Source organism: Grampus griseus (assembly GCF_964374135.1).
Source record: "Grampus griseus genome assembly, chromosome: 7".
NCBI classification, from domain to species: Eukaryota; Metazoa; Chordata; class Mammalia; order Artiodactyla; family Delphinidae; genus Grampus; species Grampus griseus.
The window spans coordinates 69,011,951-69,033,091 of NC_139001.1; the positions used below are offsets into that span (position 1 = coordinate 69,011,951).

General features: G+C 33.9%; 1 protein-coding gene across 2 annotated transcripts in view; it reads left to right on the forward strand.

Moving 5' to 3' along the window:
* Positions 1 to 21,141, forward strand: part of KCNH7 (potassium voltage-gated channel subfamily H member 7) — a gene marked incomplete at both ends in the record, with an annotated part of 452,727 nt that overhangs the window by 390,293 nt on the left and 41,293 nt on the right. For both annotated transcript variants that reach the window (XM_082658650.1, XM_082658649.1), the window contains 2 exons: positions 8,809 to 9,208; positions 15,243 to 15,442. In XM_082658650.1, the coding sequence (XP_082514776.1) occupies positions 8,809 to 9,208; positions 15,243 to 15,442 (600 nt within the window). The remainder of the gene's footprint in view (positions 1 to 8,808; positions 9,209 to 15,242; positions 15,443 to 21,141) is intronic.

A 21,141-nucleotide genomic window follows, 5' to 3' on the forward strand; every position in this document is an offset into this window, starting at 1 on the left:
GGTGGGTCTGGAAGGAGCATAAAGAATCAGAGATGAAACTTCCTGGTGGATGGACCTGGGGCTACTTTTACCCAACTACAGCAACTGTTTACTTAAAATTCTGAAATATGTTAACCCAAATAAAGGGGGAGGGGGGCAGGTTGGGGGGCAAAAAGAGCTTTTTCTTCCTTTGACTCAGTATTAAAAGTGGACCAACCTGCCCAAAATGACAGGTCTGAGAAGTTTGATGGATGTCTTAGGTTTCTTGTGGATTGGCCCTTAGGGCTCCAAAAGACCATGACAAGTTATGGCTTAGGATTCACTCACTGACCCAAAAGATGTTCCTTCTCTTTGGCACACATTTCTTACCAACTGTTCTCCATGTGCTGGGACTCTTCTACCTCTACATCAGTGTTTCTCAACCAAGTGTATCACAGGCACCCTAGGATGAATCTATAGTTGGTTTTCTGCTACTGTCTGAAACGTTTTGTTGAGTTTAACTTTATAGAATTTGCATTATGAAATCAGTAGGTATTTTGAATGTGTATTGTCAAAGAGTGTCTCCCTAGCCACCATCCCCACCCCACCCTACCCTATCCTACTTTAACGGTGTTCTGAAACTTGACAACTCACAGATCTCACAGGAAATGTTCAATTCTGCAAAGGGTCTGAGCACCCAATTTGAGAGACGTCACATGACAAGTGAGGTCCTCAGTTGGTGCCACAGGGATCAGAGGTACAAGAGCAGATGCTGCGATCACATAGCAACGCTCTGTCATGTAAGATGGCTGTCCAGGGATCCTTAGCAAGTGTGTATTAATTTGTTTAGATTATAAACAAAAGTAAAACATAAAATTTTAAATGTTATCATAGAAAACTTGTATCCCCCTCCCCCAAGAATATGTCTGTGAAAGTAGCCAAATTTGGGAAACACTGTTCTAAATGATTTTCTCTCTCTCCTTTTCCCCTCTTCACTCTGAAAACTTCAGAATCCCTTATTGTGAAGGTTGTTCTAGAACTGCAAAATTAAGCTAATTTCCTTCTGTAGCCTCTAGTGTGAATGGTTAATTTCTTCTCTAATAAAAAAAGTACCCATGGATAACAACAACAACAAAAAAGAATCAACTATGAAGGGTAACAAGACCAGTGACGGATTGGATTACTTCATACATTTTTCAAGAGTGACAATGAAGATGCCCCTTTTACATACAAACCATAACTATAATCAGGATTTTCAGGATGTAATGATATTTCAGAATAAAATTTCCCCAAAAGTGTATAATATACCATATTACAAGAGTATAAAAACTATTCAGCATTTATTTTTGTTTCTGAGAAAAAAAGAAAAGAAATGCTTCCAGAGAAAAGAGATCTTACGTTCAAATGGACTAATTTGGAAAGTTTCATCATATGAATATGAAAAAAAAAAAAAACCTCTTTGGATTTTGGCCCCCAAATTAAGTGACAAATTCTAAAATCATTAAGCTAGAGGTCACTCTGATGAGGGGTAATCTAGTCCAGGGTTTTTCAAACTGGGGTTTCATGGAGGTGCCCGAGAGTCTCAGAGGCCCTCAAAGGTTGACAGAAGACAGGCTGATAAGACTCAGAACCATCCATCTCCACTATACAAAGAGTAGCTTGATTTTATCTGCTTTACTGATTAGAGTTTCAAGTAAATTTTCAATAGTTTTAACAAGAATTGACCTAATTCATTTTGCCATTTCTAGAAAAGGTTATGGTAACTCCCTTCTCAAGTAGGTTCATTCATTCAATTAGCATTTATTGGAAAAGTCCTAAGTGCCAATGCACTAGACTCTGAGTTTATAGAAAAGAGTGAGACGAGGACCCCACTGCCTGAGAGCTTGCATCCTAGACTGGGAGAGCAGCGGATGAGCAGGTAGAGTACTATCTGATAACAGCTTTAATAGTACTATATTCAAGGGGACATGTGAGCATGGAAGGGGAAGTTTCTGATTACCAGTGGAAGTTTCCCAGGTAGAAAGGGTAGAAAGGTCATGCCCATTAGAGGCATGGAGCTATAAAGTGTTGGTTTCCAGCCCTACCAGAGCTAACATAACAAATATTTTATAATGCCCCTTTCTACTATTGTTAAATAAAAGTCATAGATAATATAGCTTTCTTACATACATAATTTCACAAATATAATTTATAATGCTCACCTTAATATAAAGGAAAAACAAAAGAAATGTTCATAATAAAATACCTAGTAGAATATGTAAATGCTTCAGGCATGTCTGCATAAAAAGATATAATGAAGTTATCAGATGCTTGTACCTACTGATAATGAGAAAGTCCATATTTAAACAATAAATTCAATATTAAATGGGATATTGTTAGTTTTCTTTATATTTGCATTTTAATAAAGGGTTGCATAGAATGTGTGCACTTATAAATGTATTGATATATATGTGTGTACATGCATTTATACAGATAGATATGTTTATATGCATATATTAATATTTAGATAGCTAGAAATACTGTGACTGTGATAACTACAAATGTTTACTGATATAGCTGTGCTGTATACCATATAGTATACAAATACCACAAGACCTGTTGTCATTGAAAATGAATAGTAGCAGTAACTGGGCTTGCCTATGTCATTAATACTAATATCTTCCTGATGCTAATGCCATCTGGACAGACCAAGGAAAAGATTCTCTATTTCTTAATTTTTGCATCATCAAGCATCGTGCCATCCATAGCAAATTACCTCAATATCATTGATGTGAAGGAACAATATTATTGGTTCAGTCTCCAGAAAGTCAACTTTTCATTATCTGCCTCAAATTTTTCCATAGTTTGCTTCTCTGTGGCAAATTTTACTTTCAGAGATATTAGTAGTTAGAATCTAGAGCTCCCTGTTTAGTTACATGCTTCATTAAACTCTTCCTCCCCTGAAAATTAGTAGTATTCTTTTGGTTAATTACTTGCTTTGTTGACCTCTCTCCTTCCACACTTCACTGCTATTTTTTATGAATTGTGAATGCAGGCAAGGCCTTTGACAGAAAGTTCATAGAAAAGAGGAGTTTCAGTTCACATTGATATGTTTGCTTCATTAGTCTGATAGATGAATCATGGAATGGATACAAGGAACAACGTAGCAGGCCTCTGTATAGAAACTCTGATCATCTTGTCAGGATACTTTCCGAACCTGATCTCTACAATAGTTGTCATTAGTTTGTTGGAAATGAATTTCTAAAACATTAGACATACTCATGTTCAAAGTTAAGTGACAAAAAACATTTTGAAGACCTGCATGCATATATGTGTCTACACATAAAGTCTCTTATTAGATAGTTCTTGGGAATTAAGGCAGAAGTTTCCATTGGCTTGTATTTGAGGCTACTGGTCATGTCTCCAAAAATCTGTGCCATGACAAGTAAAGACACACAGGATCCACAATGGAATAATTTTTGAACTAAGGAAATATAAGGGTATTCCATCAAAAAATTTTGCATTAAGTTCATCACTTATCCATTATTTACATGTGATCCACTGATAAAATTTGCTAAAGATGGCATAAGATACAATTTTTGGTTAAATGTTTCCAGAACAAGTCAAATTCCAATTTTAAAAATATAACATAACATTCATAATTGTTTATTTACTGTAACATTTGCCTAATACTATTTAGAATCATTTGATAACCAGTTTTCCATGTTACTATAACTAAAGAGAAAGAGGTCAAATTGCAGCAAAATAGAATGTTAATTACAAAACAAAATAAAAATAAAAGTGTCTTGACAGTAAAAGCTATTAAATAATGGAGGTTGTAAAATCTTTTTATTTATTATTTTTAAAATATTTATTTATTTATTTATTTGGCTGCATCAGGTCTTAGGTCTTTGTAGCGGCATGCAGGACCTTTTTGTTGTGGCGCGCGGGCTCTAGAGCTCACGGGCTCAGCAGTTGTGGAGGCTTAGCTGTTGTGTGGGCTTAGCTGCCCTGTGGCACGTGGGATCTTAGTTCCCCTGCCAGGGATCGAACCCACGTCCCTGCATTGGAAGGTGGATTCTTAACCACTGGACCACCAAGGAAGTCCCTAAAATCTTCTTTTTAAAAGCCCATTTTTGGAGGAATTTGTGAGGTTTGGTACGGACTAAGAAAGGCTAAGCTACGTGTCCCCCCCCACAAGGTTTTTTACACACTCAAAATATAGCTCTTTGATTGTAGTAGTGAATGTGTTTTAGAAATATTGAAATAGTGTGACTCAAGCTGAACAAAACAAATTGAAACTAGTTTCAATACTATTGAGTTTTATTGGGCAATTTATTGAATGATGAATACAAGCACCAGAACTTAGAGGGACTAGAAATGAAATCTAAAATAAAACATGAGTGTGGAGTTATGAAATGTATTACTCACTAAGTGTTCCCTTTTCCCCATTTGTACCCAAATATTACTTGACAAAGAGGACAGAATGATGGATTAAGTAGAAAGTTTCAATGACAATTCATCCTAACAACCTGTAGGCAAAACCAAAGATCACATACTTATATTTCCTCATTTATAAAAGAATAATTCTATCCACTTACTATAGGCAAAGATTTTAGAGAGTAAACCTCTGAAATAAAGCATCTTAAATGTAAGGTATTTGAAAATGCTTACTAAAAAGAAAGAATTATTTTTCAAAATTATTTTGAAAAATTCTTGAGCATGAGATTTTCTCTTATTGATGATGCTTTCTCAGTTTAACTGTAACCAAACTTATTCTTAAGTAGAGAGTTGTTTAATACTGATAAGAAATCACCTATTCTGATTTTAGCTCTTCAAAAAGAATACCGCTTACATTAAGAGAGAATGCCTGAACTATTATGAATTGTCTAGTAAAAAAAAAAAAAATCACATAGTTTTCTTGAGTGTGGGTCTAGTATCTAACATAGTGACAAAATTGTAGTTGTTTAGAGTATATATTTTTAATTAAAGTTCAGTTAAGAAAGTCATACTTAATAAAGGAAACTAACTTTTACCTCAATATAAAAAAAAGTACCTAGGGCTTTAATGAACTATGGATGTGGGTACATTTTTTAAAAATTGAAATTCGATGATATTCATCAGCTACTCAGAAATTTGAATAATTAAATTTTCAGAGGAAGAATCATTTTACATTTTTTGAAAATTCTGACAAAATGCAAGTCAAGTAGGCCTTCTTTACTGTGGCATTCAGGAAAAAAGAGTTTGAAATGTCATTCAATCACAGTGAAGGAGTTGAATTTTGAGATGACATGGGCACTGATGAGGTGGAGAGTTGACCTATTAGAGTTTATTATTATCTCCTTTGCTATATATTTATGGGCAGGACTGGAAAACAGTTGACCTTGTTTCAATCTACTGCAAAATAGTTAACCATTTTCTAGATCTTATTTATTATCATGATGTCTTTATATTTTATAATAATGATTACACTTACCTCCAGTGAGCTTTTATGCCTTTTCAATCTCTACCAAAAGTAACAATAAAGACAATATTTGTCTACCAGTGAAAAGTTCAATAAATACCACCTAAGAGAAACTTCTTTACCTCTACAATTTAAAAGTTGTTGTCATTAGTTTAAGGATAGTTTTATTTCTATTTTCAAAAAATGAAAAAAAAAACGAAGGTAGATTTTCATATGTCTGGGTATTACATGAAATGAGATATACTGTGAGATAACCATGCATTCTGAAGATATTCTAATCAGCCAACAACTACAATTATAAGGTAGTTGTTGGTCCCATTTTTGACTTGCAGATAATACAAAGATAGTAGCTCGTTGAACTAAACTATGGAGACTAACAGTCTCCAACAAATCTGAAAGAGGAGATGGATCATTTTTTAGTCTACATTTTCTGAGATTTTGGTGCAATCACTTCTCTCTGTTGTGTAATCTGGGGCAAAATGCCTTAAATCTTTAAAGAGACATTTAAAGAAGAAGAAGAAAGAGTTATTGCAAGCCTAAGTGTCATCTACAAGATGTGCTGTACACAACTGTAGCTAAGAATGCCCAGGCATGTTAGCAGCATCTTGATAACAACAGAAAAAAGCCCAAGTCATTTGTTACATTGTCAAACTAGCATATGTAGTTATGCTTGGGTACACGTTACAGAATCACAAGAGAATGGCTTTGACTGTCGAGGTCAATATTCATTCATCCTTATGATGCAGCTGAAAGTAATCTCTCTCCCCGACCCTTACATCTCCCTCTCCCTTTTCTTTTCCATCTCCCCCTCCTTCTGCAGTTATTTTGTGTCAGCTGGCTTGAGACTTCAACATGTACCTTATTTCTTAAACTTTTTTGGTCCAGAAAAGAGGTCATTTTTGTATTATTATATATTATATTTATTTATCTTAACTTACTGTCATCTAGGTTTCACCTCATTCTGACATAACTCTAGAAGAAACACCAGAGGTTTCTTTGGGGGGAAGGCAAAAAGAAGGGAAGTGGCATATACAGCAGATTTGATTCCTTTTCTTTTCATAACGTCATTTTACTCTACCATCTTTACAGCCAGAAGAGTCATTAGTACTTTTTATCACAATATGTTATTAAAACAGCTCATTTGTTTTGAAGCATTTCTCTTCGTTAACCAAATACCTATAGAAATGTCATTATGTGTGATTTATTTTGAGGTTCAGAAATATTATTCCAACGAAAGGCAGTTTTGATAATAAATCAAATAATAATAACCCTCAAATATTTCTGATTTCTCAACACAAGTAAATAGATAACCAAGCTAGGAGGAAAAATAAACATGCAAACTTAAGCTGTGAAATGTAGAAATGGAGTTACGCTGAACCAGGGTGATTTCTGTTACCAGAGTCTGAGTAGTCAATGAATATAGATGATGTTCTTGTCTTTAAAAATCCCTGCAATTTCCATAGGGAGCTGAATGACCAGTGTCCAAAAGCCTCCATTTGAAATTCCAGCTATCAAAGTAACACGTTTGGAAAATATGTAGCTCTGTCAACCCATTTTACAATATAAAGTTCCTGCTTAGTGATGGAAGCGAAAGTGTGTGGGATATTCAAATAAAAACACAGTTAAAATTTACTGGGTATTACCTACAACCCTAGAAGGAGTTATTATTATGGCCATTTACAGATGAAAAAATTGACACTTAGAGATTAACTAAATAACTTGTCCAAGGTGACACACTGGTATGGAAGCAGAATTTCAGACCTAAGTTTGTTCTGAAGTTCTAACTTACAACTGCTAAGCTGAAACACTGACAATACAAGTAGTGGAAAGTTGACATCTGTCCCAGGAAAACACCTCATACTCACTTAAACTCACCATTCATTCTTTGAAGAGATATAATTTTAAATTTGTGATGAAGAAAACACTGTTTCCCTTATTGCACCCTGAAAAATAATAACTCAGCTTTGGAAACAGAGAAGACTCACCTCTCCACCCATCCCTAAATGAGCAAAGACCAGAATCCAATTGTGATAAGAACATCTCAACTACACAAGCTCCTCTCATCTCCAGAAGATTTGAATACTAACTGAAAAGAAGTCAGGGGAGGCTGAGAAATCTTCCCTTCCCTTGTGTTCACTCTGGCTCAAGAAAAAAAAAACTATAACACTTATTATAGAATGTTAATGAAAATATTTTCTTGATATTTAGAGCTCTTTTTCCACCAAGTCAATATGAAGATATAGGGTGATAGTTATACCACATGTTATTTCTTTATATAAAATATGTGTTCTTAACATAGATGGATGTACTTTGAGAAATAACAACAATAAACACATAAAATGGCTCAATAATTGATCAGTAAACACCATGTAACTATGGAATAATTATATGCCCTGTGAATTATATGGTACTTATAGTTGACATTATTTAGGAAACCCAAGAAATGAACTTGTAATTTGTACTTATCAGATTTCAAATCCAAACAACCAGTTAAGTATCCTGTTATTATATAGAAGTGTCCTATCATTAGATACCTGGTCAGTAATAATCGTGCAGTTAGTTACACATATCATACCCCAAAGCAAAACACATAATATCATTGGGATATCAAGAAGCAATTTATCAATTCAACACATTTAGGAAGAAAAAATGAATTTAAATATAGTACTTCACGCATGCATGCAGTCATCCAATATGTTTCCCAGTTGCCTTCTTGACTAGCTCCTTCGCATCATTCAAACCCTTCTAAACTCTAATGTCAGCCCCCCAGCAAGATTCTCTTTGGTCTTCCTTTCTAAAGTGGTCCCCATCCCAACCCAAGCCCCTGAACATCCTCTATCATATCACTCTGTTTTACTATCATCATCACACTTTTCACTCTCTGAAATGATCTTATTATATGTTTATTTTAAAAATATGTATCTCTCCCCAACAGACAGTAGCCCTTGTTTCACTTCATAAGACACTTTGTCTAGTAAATAAATGTCTTTTTCTATTATAAAAGTAACCATGACTGTTTGTTTAATACTATAATCCCAGTGTGTGGCCCTTGGTAGGCCCACCAGTAGCACTCTGGAATGTTTGTCGGTGAATGAATGATTTACTGAGTATTCATTATGTGCCAGGCATGTGGTTAGAGCATGAAACCAAGCAGATAGAGCCTCTGTCCCATAAGTTTTACATGCCAAGATACTGAATTAATGTACTACAAACTTTCAAGGTACTTTCCAAAGCAGGTGTAAAATTAAAAAAAAAAACAAACAACTAACCTTAATACTTAATTCAAATACATAGTCATCTTCAGTGCTACCATATTGTTGTAACCTGTTTCTACTTACTTTGCTTCACAGGAACATACACTGAATTGTTTACCAACTGTTTCTGACCATGCACATTTATTTCCACAGACAACAACATTAATTGGTCTTTTGAAGACAGCTCGACTCCTTCGTCTTGTGAGAGTGGCCCGAAAACTTGATCGATATTCAGAATATGGGGCTGCTGTTCTAATGCTCTTAATGTGCATATTTGCCCTGATTGCTCACTGGCTGGCTTGCATTTGGTATGCGATTGGGAACGTAGAAAGGCCCTACCTGACTGACAAAATCGGATGGTTGGATTCCTTAGGACAACAAATTGGGAAACGTTACAATGACAGTGACTCAAGTTCTGGGCCATCCATTAAAGACAAATATGTCACAGCACTTTATTTTACCTTCAGCAGTTTAACGAGTGTAGGATTTGGGAATGTGTCGCCTAACACCAATTCGGAGAAAATCTTTTCAATTTGTGTCATGTTGATTGGCTGTAAGTAGATTTCTCTTTTGTTATCTATTAGGATAAAATAATATCAGAAAATTGATATCTCTAGAACATTCAGAATAAGGCAAAGAAAAAAATTATAGAAAGTTGTAGAAATAATAGGATTAAATATACGGGTATTATATTCTATCAGATCTGATTCTCTCTGTGAAGGGGAGACAACAAAGGTCTTTCATGACCTCAGGAACATAAAACTGGAATGACATGGATCTTGGGATTCAGGAACTGAGACTTGCAGTTTACGTTTACTGATGTAAAAACATATCTGTAATTTACTACTAATGGTTATTTTCTGTTTCAAGCTGAGACCAGATTAGAATGGGAAAGACTAGCTTACATTTACGTATCTATAGATATAGATATATAAATATCACCCTACTAATTATAATGTAAGATAACCTTTCATACATATGCACATACATACAGATATATATATATTTTTCCCCCTGTCATTGACTAAAAATTCCTTTCCCTGTGACATTATGTCAGGGACCTAAGTGACTGCCCTTTACCCTACAATGGGTAATGACATGAGCTCATTTATAAGGTATAGTCTTTGGAATAAGAAAAAAATTCTGTGTAAAACTAAAGATACTTTAATATTAATATATTTTTTCAAAAATCACACTGTGGAACCACTAAAGATAACCTTGCTGATAGCAGACAGCAGTTGACAAAAACATGATGGATTTTTAAAGCTTGAAAAAGAGCATCATCCTTACATTGCATACAAATTAGAAAGTAGATCCAGAGAGTTAATTTTTAAATGTTAACATGTTGTCTAATAAAATGTGCTTAGATAAGCTTTATTTATGAAACTTAAGTAGATTCACCCAGTTTACTGTTCACTGTATTTAAAATTTACTTTTCATATATGTGTCTTGGTGTTTTTATTTTAGTAAGATTGTATAGGCAGATAACATTCTATTTAAATAACTCAAGATATTCTGCAAATTCAGACCAAGTCTTGCCACAAACACAAAAGTAGAATTGCACTCAGAAGGAAATGGAAGTGAGGCCCACTTGAAAAAATAGAAAAATTCATTCCAGAGAGACTGAATCTTTCAGAACAAACACAGTCCCACTCTGTGATTGAAACTGCTAGTTAATACTTTATAGTGGTTATCAATTTCAGTGGCATTGGTAACAAAAAAAGAAAAGAAAAATGTCTGTTTTTAATTATTTATACACCCGTATAGAAATATATATATATATATGTATGTATACTCTTTTTAAAGAAAACAGAACTTGCATCTTGAAACTTAGAATTTGCAAGGAAGAATTTTTTAAGTGCATTGAAGTTTAACGTGTTCACCACTTAGGAATCCTTACCGCTTGTGAGGATTAAGTGAAATACATAGTACTGTTTATCATGTGAATTATTTTAAACTAAAGAGAACTCAGTTCTTTACTTGCTCTATACCCAATCTCTAATCCTTAAATCAGGAAATTATTGGCAGTTTTTATTCTTCCTTTATTCCTGTCTTTTTCCTTCCTTCTTTCCTTCCTTCATTCCTCCCTCCCTCCCTCCCTCCCTCCCTCCCTTCCTTCTTTCCTTCCTTTCTGTGTTTCTGCCTTCTTTTTCTAAAAGTGGCACTAGCCTATTTCTATTGATTCTTTAGGAAGAATATTTGTCTCCTGCAGATGAATTCTATCTTTTAAGAAAAGAGAAAACACTCTTGTTAATTGAGTAGACTAAGATACATCCATATTCCACATAATATCTTTTATATGAATAGACTTGCTTGTACAAAACTTAATCAAAATGGGATTATGTAAAGCTTAGTGTCACATAGGAAAAAGTTTATAGATATTCCTAGAGAATTCTATCATGAGCTATTATGCCATAAAAGGTAAAATAAGACTAGAAACTTAGCAATAATAGCATGCCTTGAAATTTTCTTAGCCATTTGATGTATATGTGTATATCTACACATGATATTTCCATTTAGATCCAACTGTATTAGAAAATGATTTGGTTTTCTGTATTTGGTTATATTTTTATACTAAGTACATACGCCTCAGTTACATGAGTGACTTGATTTAAACCTAAAAATAAAATATCCAAAATATAATGTAAAATTTTGTATATATACTACTACACGTTAAAGTTGATATAGTCTAGTTATCAAGTTGAACTCTCATTATCCCTAAGCTTCTTTAAAACTAATCTTCATTCTAAAATAAAAGTTTGAAGCAAAGTTGTAGAAAGCAATGCAATGTACAATCCCTCTTACAACAATATAATTCAAGGAAACTAAAAATTAAACATTAAAGCTATCATCTAATTAAATTCAAATAACACAAATACCTATAGATACATTTTTAAAAGCATCTATTTGCAAAGACAGTCACCAGTTGTGCTGCTGAATGTGTACAGAGAACAGTAACCAGAGAATTCTTTTTAAAAATATACACATATACACAATTCAAGACGAAAAATAAAGAAAAATGTAAGCGGCCATTAAATAAATAGGAATACAAGCTATGCTCACATATTTATATCTATGTGTTCTAATATATGTTTATATCTTTATTCAAATATTATAAATATAATATATACATTTAAATTTAAAAACACATAAATCAGTATCCAAAGACAAATGTATTTCATCTGTGACCTGCTTGACAAACATCTTTTTATAACATGTAAAAAAAAGTTATTGCATATCTGCTTTTAACCATGATGGAGTAACTGAAACCTTACCATACCCCTATAATTTTTTTTTTAAATAACAGAAAACTGAACAAAATATACAGGCATTTGGATTTCATCAAAATTAGTAACTTCAACTTTTCAAAGGACACTTTGAAAGGGAACAGGAAAATGATAGACTGGAAGAAAATATTCTCAATAGTTAGATCTAAAAAAGGACCTTTATTCAGCATATATCAAGAATTCTTACAACTCCGTAATAAGACAATTTAAAAATGAGCAAGATTTTAAACAGACATTTCACAAAACAAGATATATTAATGGCCAGTAAATACATGAAAAGATGTTATTAGTCATCAGGGAAATGCAATTAAAACTCTGTGATGGTTAAAATAAGATAATACCAAATGTTGGAAAGGTTGAGGAACAACTGATATTCTCAAATATCGCTGGTGGGAATGTAAAAATCACACCATCTTTGGGAAATAGTTTGGCAGTTCCTTATAAAATTAAACATACCACACAGATCAGCAGTCCTATTCCTAGATGTTTCAAAGGGAAACGAAAATATATGCCCACACAAAGACTTGTACACAAATGTTCATAGCAGTTTTATTCATAATAGCCAAAAACTAGAAGCAGTGAGATTTCATCAACAGAAGAGATAAATGGACTGGTAGAGCCATGTGATGCAAATCTACTCATCAATTAAAAAAAGAACAAACCACTGATAAATACAAAACAATGAATTTCAAAAACAATATGCTGAGCAAAAAGAAGTCAGACACAAATGAATATGTACATTATGATTCTATTTACATGAACTTCTAAGAAATGCTAACTAATCTGTGATGACATAAAGGAACTCAGTGGTTGTCTAGGGTCAACCTAGAAACCAGTGGGCAGACAGCCAAGGGACACAGAGGAATCTTTTGGGGATGTTGAAAATGTTCTATATCTTGATTGTGCTAACAGAGGTGTATACATTTGTCAACTAACTGAGCTATACATTTAAAACAGATTCATTTTGTTATATCTAAATTACACATCACTAAAATTTATTTCTTTAAGTTAAAATTTTTTTTAAGCTTGTGTACTAGATAGAAAAGCAAGTGTATTTGTTCTATCAGCATGTTTCAGCTATTACCCAGTGACCCTAAATTCATTAGTTTGGTGAGCATCTCAAATTTTGAGTGTGGTGTGCTGACGTTTTAAATTATACCTGTTTTATTTTTATAATACTGCAACGTAAAACAAACCATTCTGGTGAAGGAAGAATTTTCTATTAAGGAAAGCTAAACAAAATATTGAGTTGAAAGAAATGCCTATATAGTCTGCCAACTTGCTTTTGAGTCATATTTTATGCCAGTCGATGGGCATTAACTAATAACGTATACAGAATATAATCATTTTGTGCTTCTCTCTGGCTTACAGACTTTAGCTCCGTTTGCTTCCTAAAAAATAGAAAAAAAAAAGTATGCCTTTATTATAATTTAAAAATCCATTAGCATAGAATTTCCTTAGAAAAATATACACTATTCATGTATTCAACTATGTACTTATAATCTAGATTTTTGCCATCCTGTCAATGAGTGGAAATACGTGTTTATGATCCAGACTAATGTTTGGTTCATTTTTATGGCAGTATGGAGTTAAAACCACAGTATTTATTAAAAACAAAATAAGAATGTTTTCCCTGACTCTTCTTTGCATAATTATGTGGTTTAAGTAAAATAACTAGCACTGATTATGTGCCTTCTAATTAAATCAAGTGAAAATCTGTACTAACTAAACTATTTCCTGAGAACATGATAGGTACTTTGGATACCTAACAACAGGCATAAATATTTCCAACACTAAAATTAGGCAGAGTAGGATGTATTTCTCACATGAATCTCCTTGAATCGCAGAAATCCATTTCAGACAAGTATTGCTAACTCCCTTCTTAATCAACTATGCATTTACTCAAATTAGGCCCAGGTTTTGTTTTTCCGCCCCCCTGTGGAAGAGACTACCTAAACAGCTTTTCTACCTTAATGAGAATTACTGTCTTTCACAAATCCCAGTTCAGCCTCCCTATAGATCTCCCCAATTTTTATCCCTTTAAATAGATTAAAAATAAAGGGCTGCCTCTTTGTCTGGGACATTCTCTTACCTGGGACTTCTATGGTAAACAAGGATCATACTAACCAAGAGACAAAAATAAGATGGAAAAGAAAACAAATGACCAAGAAGATAAGTCATTTTAAAACACAGACTGAATCTGGCCAACATCTACTTTAAAAATGATGAAGTGTTTTATATAGGTAAGACGTGTATATAAGACGTGTTGGGGAAAAAAATACGTTGGTTGGATATTGTTGAAATAAACACTTCAAGGAGTTGTTGGGTTTTTTTCCCCACCTACTTGGTACCTTGCAGTTCCAGTGCCTTAAATGTGTGTTACCTCCTCTGTAAGTGTCTGACACATGTCCAAAGGTCAAGACATAGGGCTTGTATCATCATGTGACTTTCTGTACAGTATATAGTATTTTTCTTACGATTATTAGAAACTAAATACAAATTTAAAAAGAAAGACAAGATGCTTAAAAAGCTTATGTTAAATCATAAATATTTAGCCCTGGAAGCTTTAAAAAGGGCATTCTAAGTATTGAATGTTAGTTTTTTTCTTCCCATAGATGAAAGAACAAAGAGGTATTCTATTTTTCTCTTAAAAAAAAATAAAACTATATTCTCACAGTCTAAGCCAAAGATATCTGTTTCTCATATAGAAATACTGTAAAAATGAATTTTAATAGATTAAAAATTACATATAAATAAACATTCTAAGGAAACTATGAGTTCCTTAAAACAATTTATTATTCCTTAGGAAATCCAAAATCTTCTGAATAATCTTAAAATTTATAGTAGGTTTATAATATTGCAAGGTTAGCTTTGAGGCTAAGGTGGAGTTGTCACAATTTAAAAATTATCATTTTTACTCCACTTCCAGAAAACAGATCTGTGTGGTAACCCCATGACATACCTTCTATTACATTACAAATGAAATGTTTATTTTAAACACATTTTATCTCTAGTCAATAGTCTAGGTTAGTTACAGGTTGATATTGTAAACAGTCTGAGTTTCTACTTGAATATATAGAGAATCCATGGGGAATTTGTATATTTTTCCTCTCCAAATTTACCATCAAAATTATAAATTTTACAATAGTTTTGACTTGACTTCTTTGTTCCCCTAGGGCCAGTGGTAAACCCTCACAAACGGATTGAAATAATAAAAATCTACATATTTGAGATTCTGACAAGATATAATATCCCCAAGTGCAGTCGTTCCCCCATAACTTTGTTTTTTATCCAATCCAGCACTAATGTATGCAAGCATTTTTGGGAACGTATCAGCAATTATCCAAAGACTATACTCCGGAACTGCCAGGTACCACATGCAGATGCTGCGAGTAAAAGAGTTCATTCGCTTTCACCAAATCCCCAACCCTCTGAGGCAACGGCTTGAAGAATATTTCCAGCATGCATGGACTTACACCAATGGCATTGACATGAACATGGTACGTATTTCTGTTTTCCAAAACTGGAGCCCCTCAGGCGTTATAGCTACAGCCAAAATGGATAAGCCAGTCTCACCAGCTTTGAACCCCTTGCTTTTGTTTCCCTCTCTCGGATGTTTATTTTCTCCCCTGGAGATAGTCTTTCATTCTCAATTCATGGCATTGCATGGTGCTATATCTAGTTACACTGTGTGGCAAAGGCATTATAACATGATGCAAACTGATATAACTGTGTATTAGAGCTCCCACTTCTGGTTAGGGAGAGCATTGCTAAGTTGGGACTTGGGCTTTCACCACTTGGCTTAGCTGCCAAGCACCCCCAAAAATAGGTGGACCCATGTGCATTAAGACATTACAAGTAAACAATAATAACTATAATGCCCCCAAACAGAAATATTTTTTAAAAATAGGACATTTTGAGGATTTGTGGGAGAGGTTAAGGAGCTTAAGTATACCATAAACATTTTATAATAGGAAGTTTCATGTTTCTGTTAAGGACAATTTTTCTATATTTTAATCAATTAATATGTGCCCTTTTACTGTACCTGGTTTAATGCATCTTTCCTTTCAAGGGGGAAATATGGATTCCTTCATAATTCAAGCAAATTCAACATCAACAATCACTTTTCATAACCCTTCCCTCCTTTATCAGTGCTCAAAAATCAATACAACTAATAAGATTAATTGATCCAAAGAGCTTCTTTTATTATTAGGAGAATTGCATACATCTTTTTGACCTAGCTATTTGGCTATAGAGATTGATTACTAAAGATATATGATAAATACAAGCTATATAGCATATCATAGACCTATTAAAAAAAAATTAGAATTATAGTACCTTCCCATCTAGCTACTTCTCCATTGGGCAAGGATCCTGTTTCTAAAAATTCTTCAGAAAATGGAATCTTTAAAATTTAACGACATCAACAGCATGATACAATTTTTGCATAAGTGAGCCTATGCAATTTAGATTGACTTTTTAAAATTTGATCAGCAATATCCTAACAAAAAAAGAAAAGGTTCAAAATTAGCAGTTAAGGTACAGAACGCATTGCAAATATTGCCCAGTTTGAAAGATATCTTTTTATATGATGTTTATCATAGCTGTGCATGATTTATTTGATGGAGAAGTAAGGTCATGCCATCATAAAATTTTTAATTTGAAGAGCTAATCAATCAGCACATTTCATACAAAGCCATAACTGAATCCCATGAGTTATTTCTGATTATCCCAAAGTTACTTGTGAAAATTCATTTGATAAATTGATCTCACCAAGGTAACACTTTAATCTCATAAGAAATTACCTACAAATTGGTCACTTTTATGTACTTCCATCCCTATTATTGTTTAATGAAGATATCAGCATTCAGAAACTATTGGGGATTCTCTAATGCTGGGTTGGCTGAAGCAGTGTCAAGAATTTTTAATCAAAACACATGTCGCTCAATTTTGTTGTTCCATACTGCCAGATTATTTCAATAACCGGAGTAAAACAATTATTTATTTTACTTCCCCTCTCCATATAACTCTAGTTTCGTGGCCATTTTTTTGTGTGATAAAGTCTATTTTGTGAAAACTATTTACCTTTCATTGTTTGACTCTATTACCTATGAATATGGTGTATATACCACTTGCCTATTTACAATGTACTTATGAAAGATTTATCTCTTTCCTGTCTGCTTCACACCTTAATACATGGAATCACAACACCCACCGGTAAGAACAGGAGGTATTTATATCCAATTTAATTCTCGTGTAAACTGTGGAGATCACCCTTGTTATCTGTCAGGTTTAGAGCTTGTTAAATGATTTCCAATGTTAGTTCTGATTTTTTTTGCATGATGTAGCAGAGGAAATACAAAGCAAGAAACTGGGAAAGATAACTTGGAAGAGGCCAAGTACAGAATAGAAATCCTTAACTTTAACAACAACTTGACCTCTAATAACGTTTATATAAAGTTTCCCCCTCCCCACAAAAAGTCACTTATCTGCCCCTTCCTTCACTCTGGTAAAGGTTATGGGTATACGGTTTGCATTAGATAACTGTCATAAAGAAAATGTCATTCTCTTTCATCATCCTCTATTTTCATGATGTAGGTGCTTTTCTTTCCTCTCATCTGCATGCCTGTCTCACATGATCCTGGAGTGTGTGAGCTCTAAACCATGTGCCACTAAGTCTTGCATGTGGTTTTGAGAGCTTGACTTTGCACGAACTTCTTGTTTGTTCACAGTGTCTACATTTCTCATCTTGTGACTGCAATGTGAGTAAAAAATCAAAGTGCAACATAACTCTGAAAACTCAGCAGATGGAAGATGCTTGCTAATTAAGAACAATGTGCAAAAGAAAGTTGATTAGAATAAAGCAACTGTACTCTTAGACTATTGAGAGGTTAAAAAAAAAATCTAAGTGGATTTTTTACCTCTAACAGCACATCGTTAAATCCCTGTCTTGTTAGTTTATTGTTAACTAAATTGTAATTGAATAACAATTTAAAGTGATTTAACTTTATGTATTGTGATACATAAAAGTACATCAAACTGTTGTATTTTACATCAGCATTCCATGTTATTTCATTTAAGTATAACCTTAAGCATAATTTCTCATGAAACATTTCAGGTCATTTTTGCTGTTTAACCATGTCCAAATGAAGTATAAGATGTTCAGTAACACTCTATTAATTGACCTAAAATTATTTTTCATAACCCAAAATATTTGATTCCTTGATAGATCACAAAACATAAGAAAGAATTGTAGCCATATTCCTTACTCCATAAGAAAGAATATGTACCCATATTTCTTATTCCCTGCATCTTTTGCTTTTTGTGAAACAGCTATTACCAGAATGTTCCAGAACCAAACGCATTCTGGGAACACTTATGGGCTTCCTTTCAGGTGAACCAAATGGTTCAGGTTGCAAAAGGAAAGGGGTCAGAATAATGAGGCTAGTGAAAGGAAGGTGTTCTTTTGCATATTATGTCAGGCTTAGGAGTAGTAAAAATTAGCTCAAAAATGTCCCTAGGTCAAGTCCGGAAAATCCTTTCCCTTCTGCAATACTTTCTCAGATTAGGACTGAAAGCATCTCAACGAATTTCTCCAAGTTAAAGCTTTCTTATAACCCAAACTGAAACTTTCAGACATTATCCAACAGTGATTTTAGTTACAACATTGCCAAACACAGAAAATCACCTTCCATGTCATTGTAGAATTGAGCCATGCACACAGAGGAGCATGGCTTGAATGAATAAAGGCACCAATAACCATGGTCTATCCATCATTCTGGATGGAGAGAAATAAATCACTTTTGACAGAAACCACTGCATAATTTTAAGTTATATTTGCATGGAAGAAAAGCCTTTATGAACATTCAATGAAAAATGTTATTCCTTACCTAAAAATGCCTCCCTAGTAATGCCTGAATAATAGAAAAAAATACAGAATAAAAATTCAGAAGACCCAAGTACTAGTTCTCAACATGCCACTTTTCTTGGACAAGTCACTTAACCTCTCAGCAATTTCATTCAACATGTCATTTTCAAAAAGTTTTAAAGCGCCAAAACTGCATTTGCTAAATGTGTAAAACAATTATCATGGGAGTTTTTCTGCTTGAGGATGTAGAGTCTAATCTGCCTGCTGCCTACTCTCTTGTTCCCTCTGAGTCTCCTTCATGGAACATTTTATTCTGCTTCGAATATTATTCAAAAACCGCAGAACTAAGTGAGTGGTAGAACTGTGGAAGGCAGAGAACCCAAGGGGATCATTTCAGGTAAAGACAAGGACAGGAATAGAGGCACATATTTGTGACATCCAGGGCAGAATTAAGGCAGGTAATCCAGAAACAATTTTGTTTAATTTATTTTAGGAAGAAAGGGGAACAATTGAGTATTTTTTTAGTCTGGGACGTTAATGGAGAAAAATTTGGGAAACAGTTGTAGAAAGGAGTTGGAATAAGAACCTAGAAAGAGAAATAAATTCTTCAGCAAGGCAGATTGGTGAGGTTTCCTTAAAGATAAGCAGGGGAGAAAAGAAAAATGGTGATGGCATTGGTTTTGAGGAATAAAGGGGAAGACCCAATGGTACTTGTACTACATGGTCCAGTCTCCTTGATCAAGCAGAGACTAAATGAATTCCTCAGAAAGGAGAAGGTGTAGGATAGGAGAAGAGTTGAACAAGGGAGAATTTTTAGAGATTTCAATCAAGAGTCAACCTAGTCGGCTAAAATTGCTTAGAATCCCAGTAGGACTCTGAGTGACAAAACATACACTTATCATGGACCCAACAAGCAAAGCCAATCAAAATGGAAAGGAAAGTAATGAAGAATGACATATTGTTTAAATAGAAATTCCTACTTCATAAGGCTGATGTTATTTCTAAGGAGCATTTTAATAACAGTCTGATTTCATTTCCTTCCATGACTCTTTTCCTGCTCCTCTGTTATCTGCTAACTCTGACTACTGACCATAACTACTACTACTAACTGCTTACTACTACTACTACTACTACTACTACTAACTACTATCTATTTAACTAGTAACTACTAATATTAACCTGCATCTACAATCTAACTCTACTCCATCAAAAATTTTGTTGCATCCATTCTCTATACTGATTTAAATAACTTCATCTGTGCCAGACCTTCACATTCAAATACACTCCACTCATGTCCTGTTTTGATACACCATAGTGAAATGTAATTTCAAGCTCTTTCAGTATGTCCAATTAAGCAACTCAAATAAAATAATCCTTGTGACATTAAACCCCATAGGAAAGCAAAATTTATAAAATAGCATGGCTTGTCTCTACCATAATATTTTTATCCCCCTTTACCTTTTTCTAATGACCCTTATATACTGAAGTTGATAAATACAATAAAAAACCTTTGACTAGTTCATCATAGAGCTAAAATAAAATGACTACAAATATGATGCCCTTCACGTCTGACCACCCCTCCAATGGGGACCCTGTTTTCAAGAAGTCTTCAGAAAATAAAATCACTCATGTTTAAAGATATAAACAGCATAATACAATTTTTGCATAGGTGAGCCTACAATTTAGATTGATATTTTTTATTTGACCAGTAATAGTTTAACAAAAAAGCATCGGTTCAAAATTAGCTGTCAAGGTACAGAAAGCTTTACAAATATTGCCTAATTTGAAAGACGTACGCTTCTTCTCTACACTTATATCCAAATGGCCTAACAAGTAAATCCACCCATTTAAAAAGGGAGCATGGAGATTGGCAAAAACATGCATTTAAAAGATAATGACCCCGAGGATTGGTGACATCTTTTAGTTTTCTGTAACGAAATACTTAGTTACTACTTAGGAGTGGAATTAAAGTAATGCTGTTTACAATGCACCTTAAAAGATGTTTTCATCTCCATGCTGATTAGTTGATAGGAATTGCCTGGCTCTGTAAAAACTGGATAGGTAGTAAAATTTTGCACTCACAAGAAATCTACTATTAACACACATACTTACCAACTGTAGCCAGTACCTGAACCACAGGTGCTTAAGAAAGGGCAAGTCACATGTCCTTCCTATTTTTCCCCAAGGCTATTTATCCTAAAGTCTCAAAAATGCCACAGAACACAACAAATACCATCTGGAGCCCCCTGACATGAACAATATCAAGCTTAAGACAAGCATCTGGTATTTTCAGGTTACAAATTGTATATGCTCAATCATGTTTCACAAATG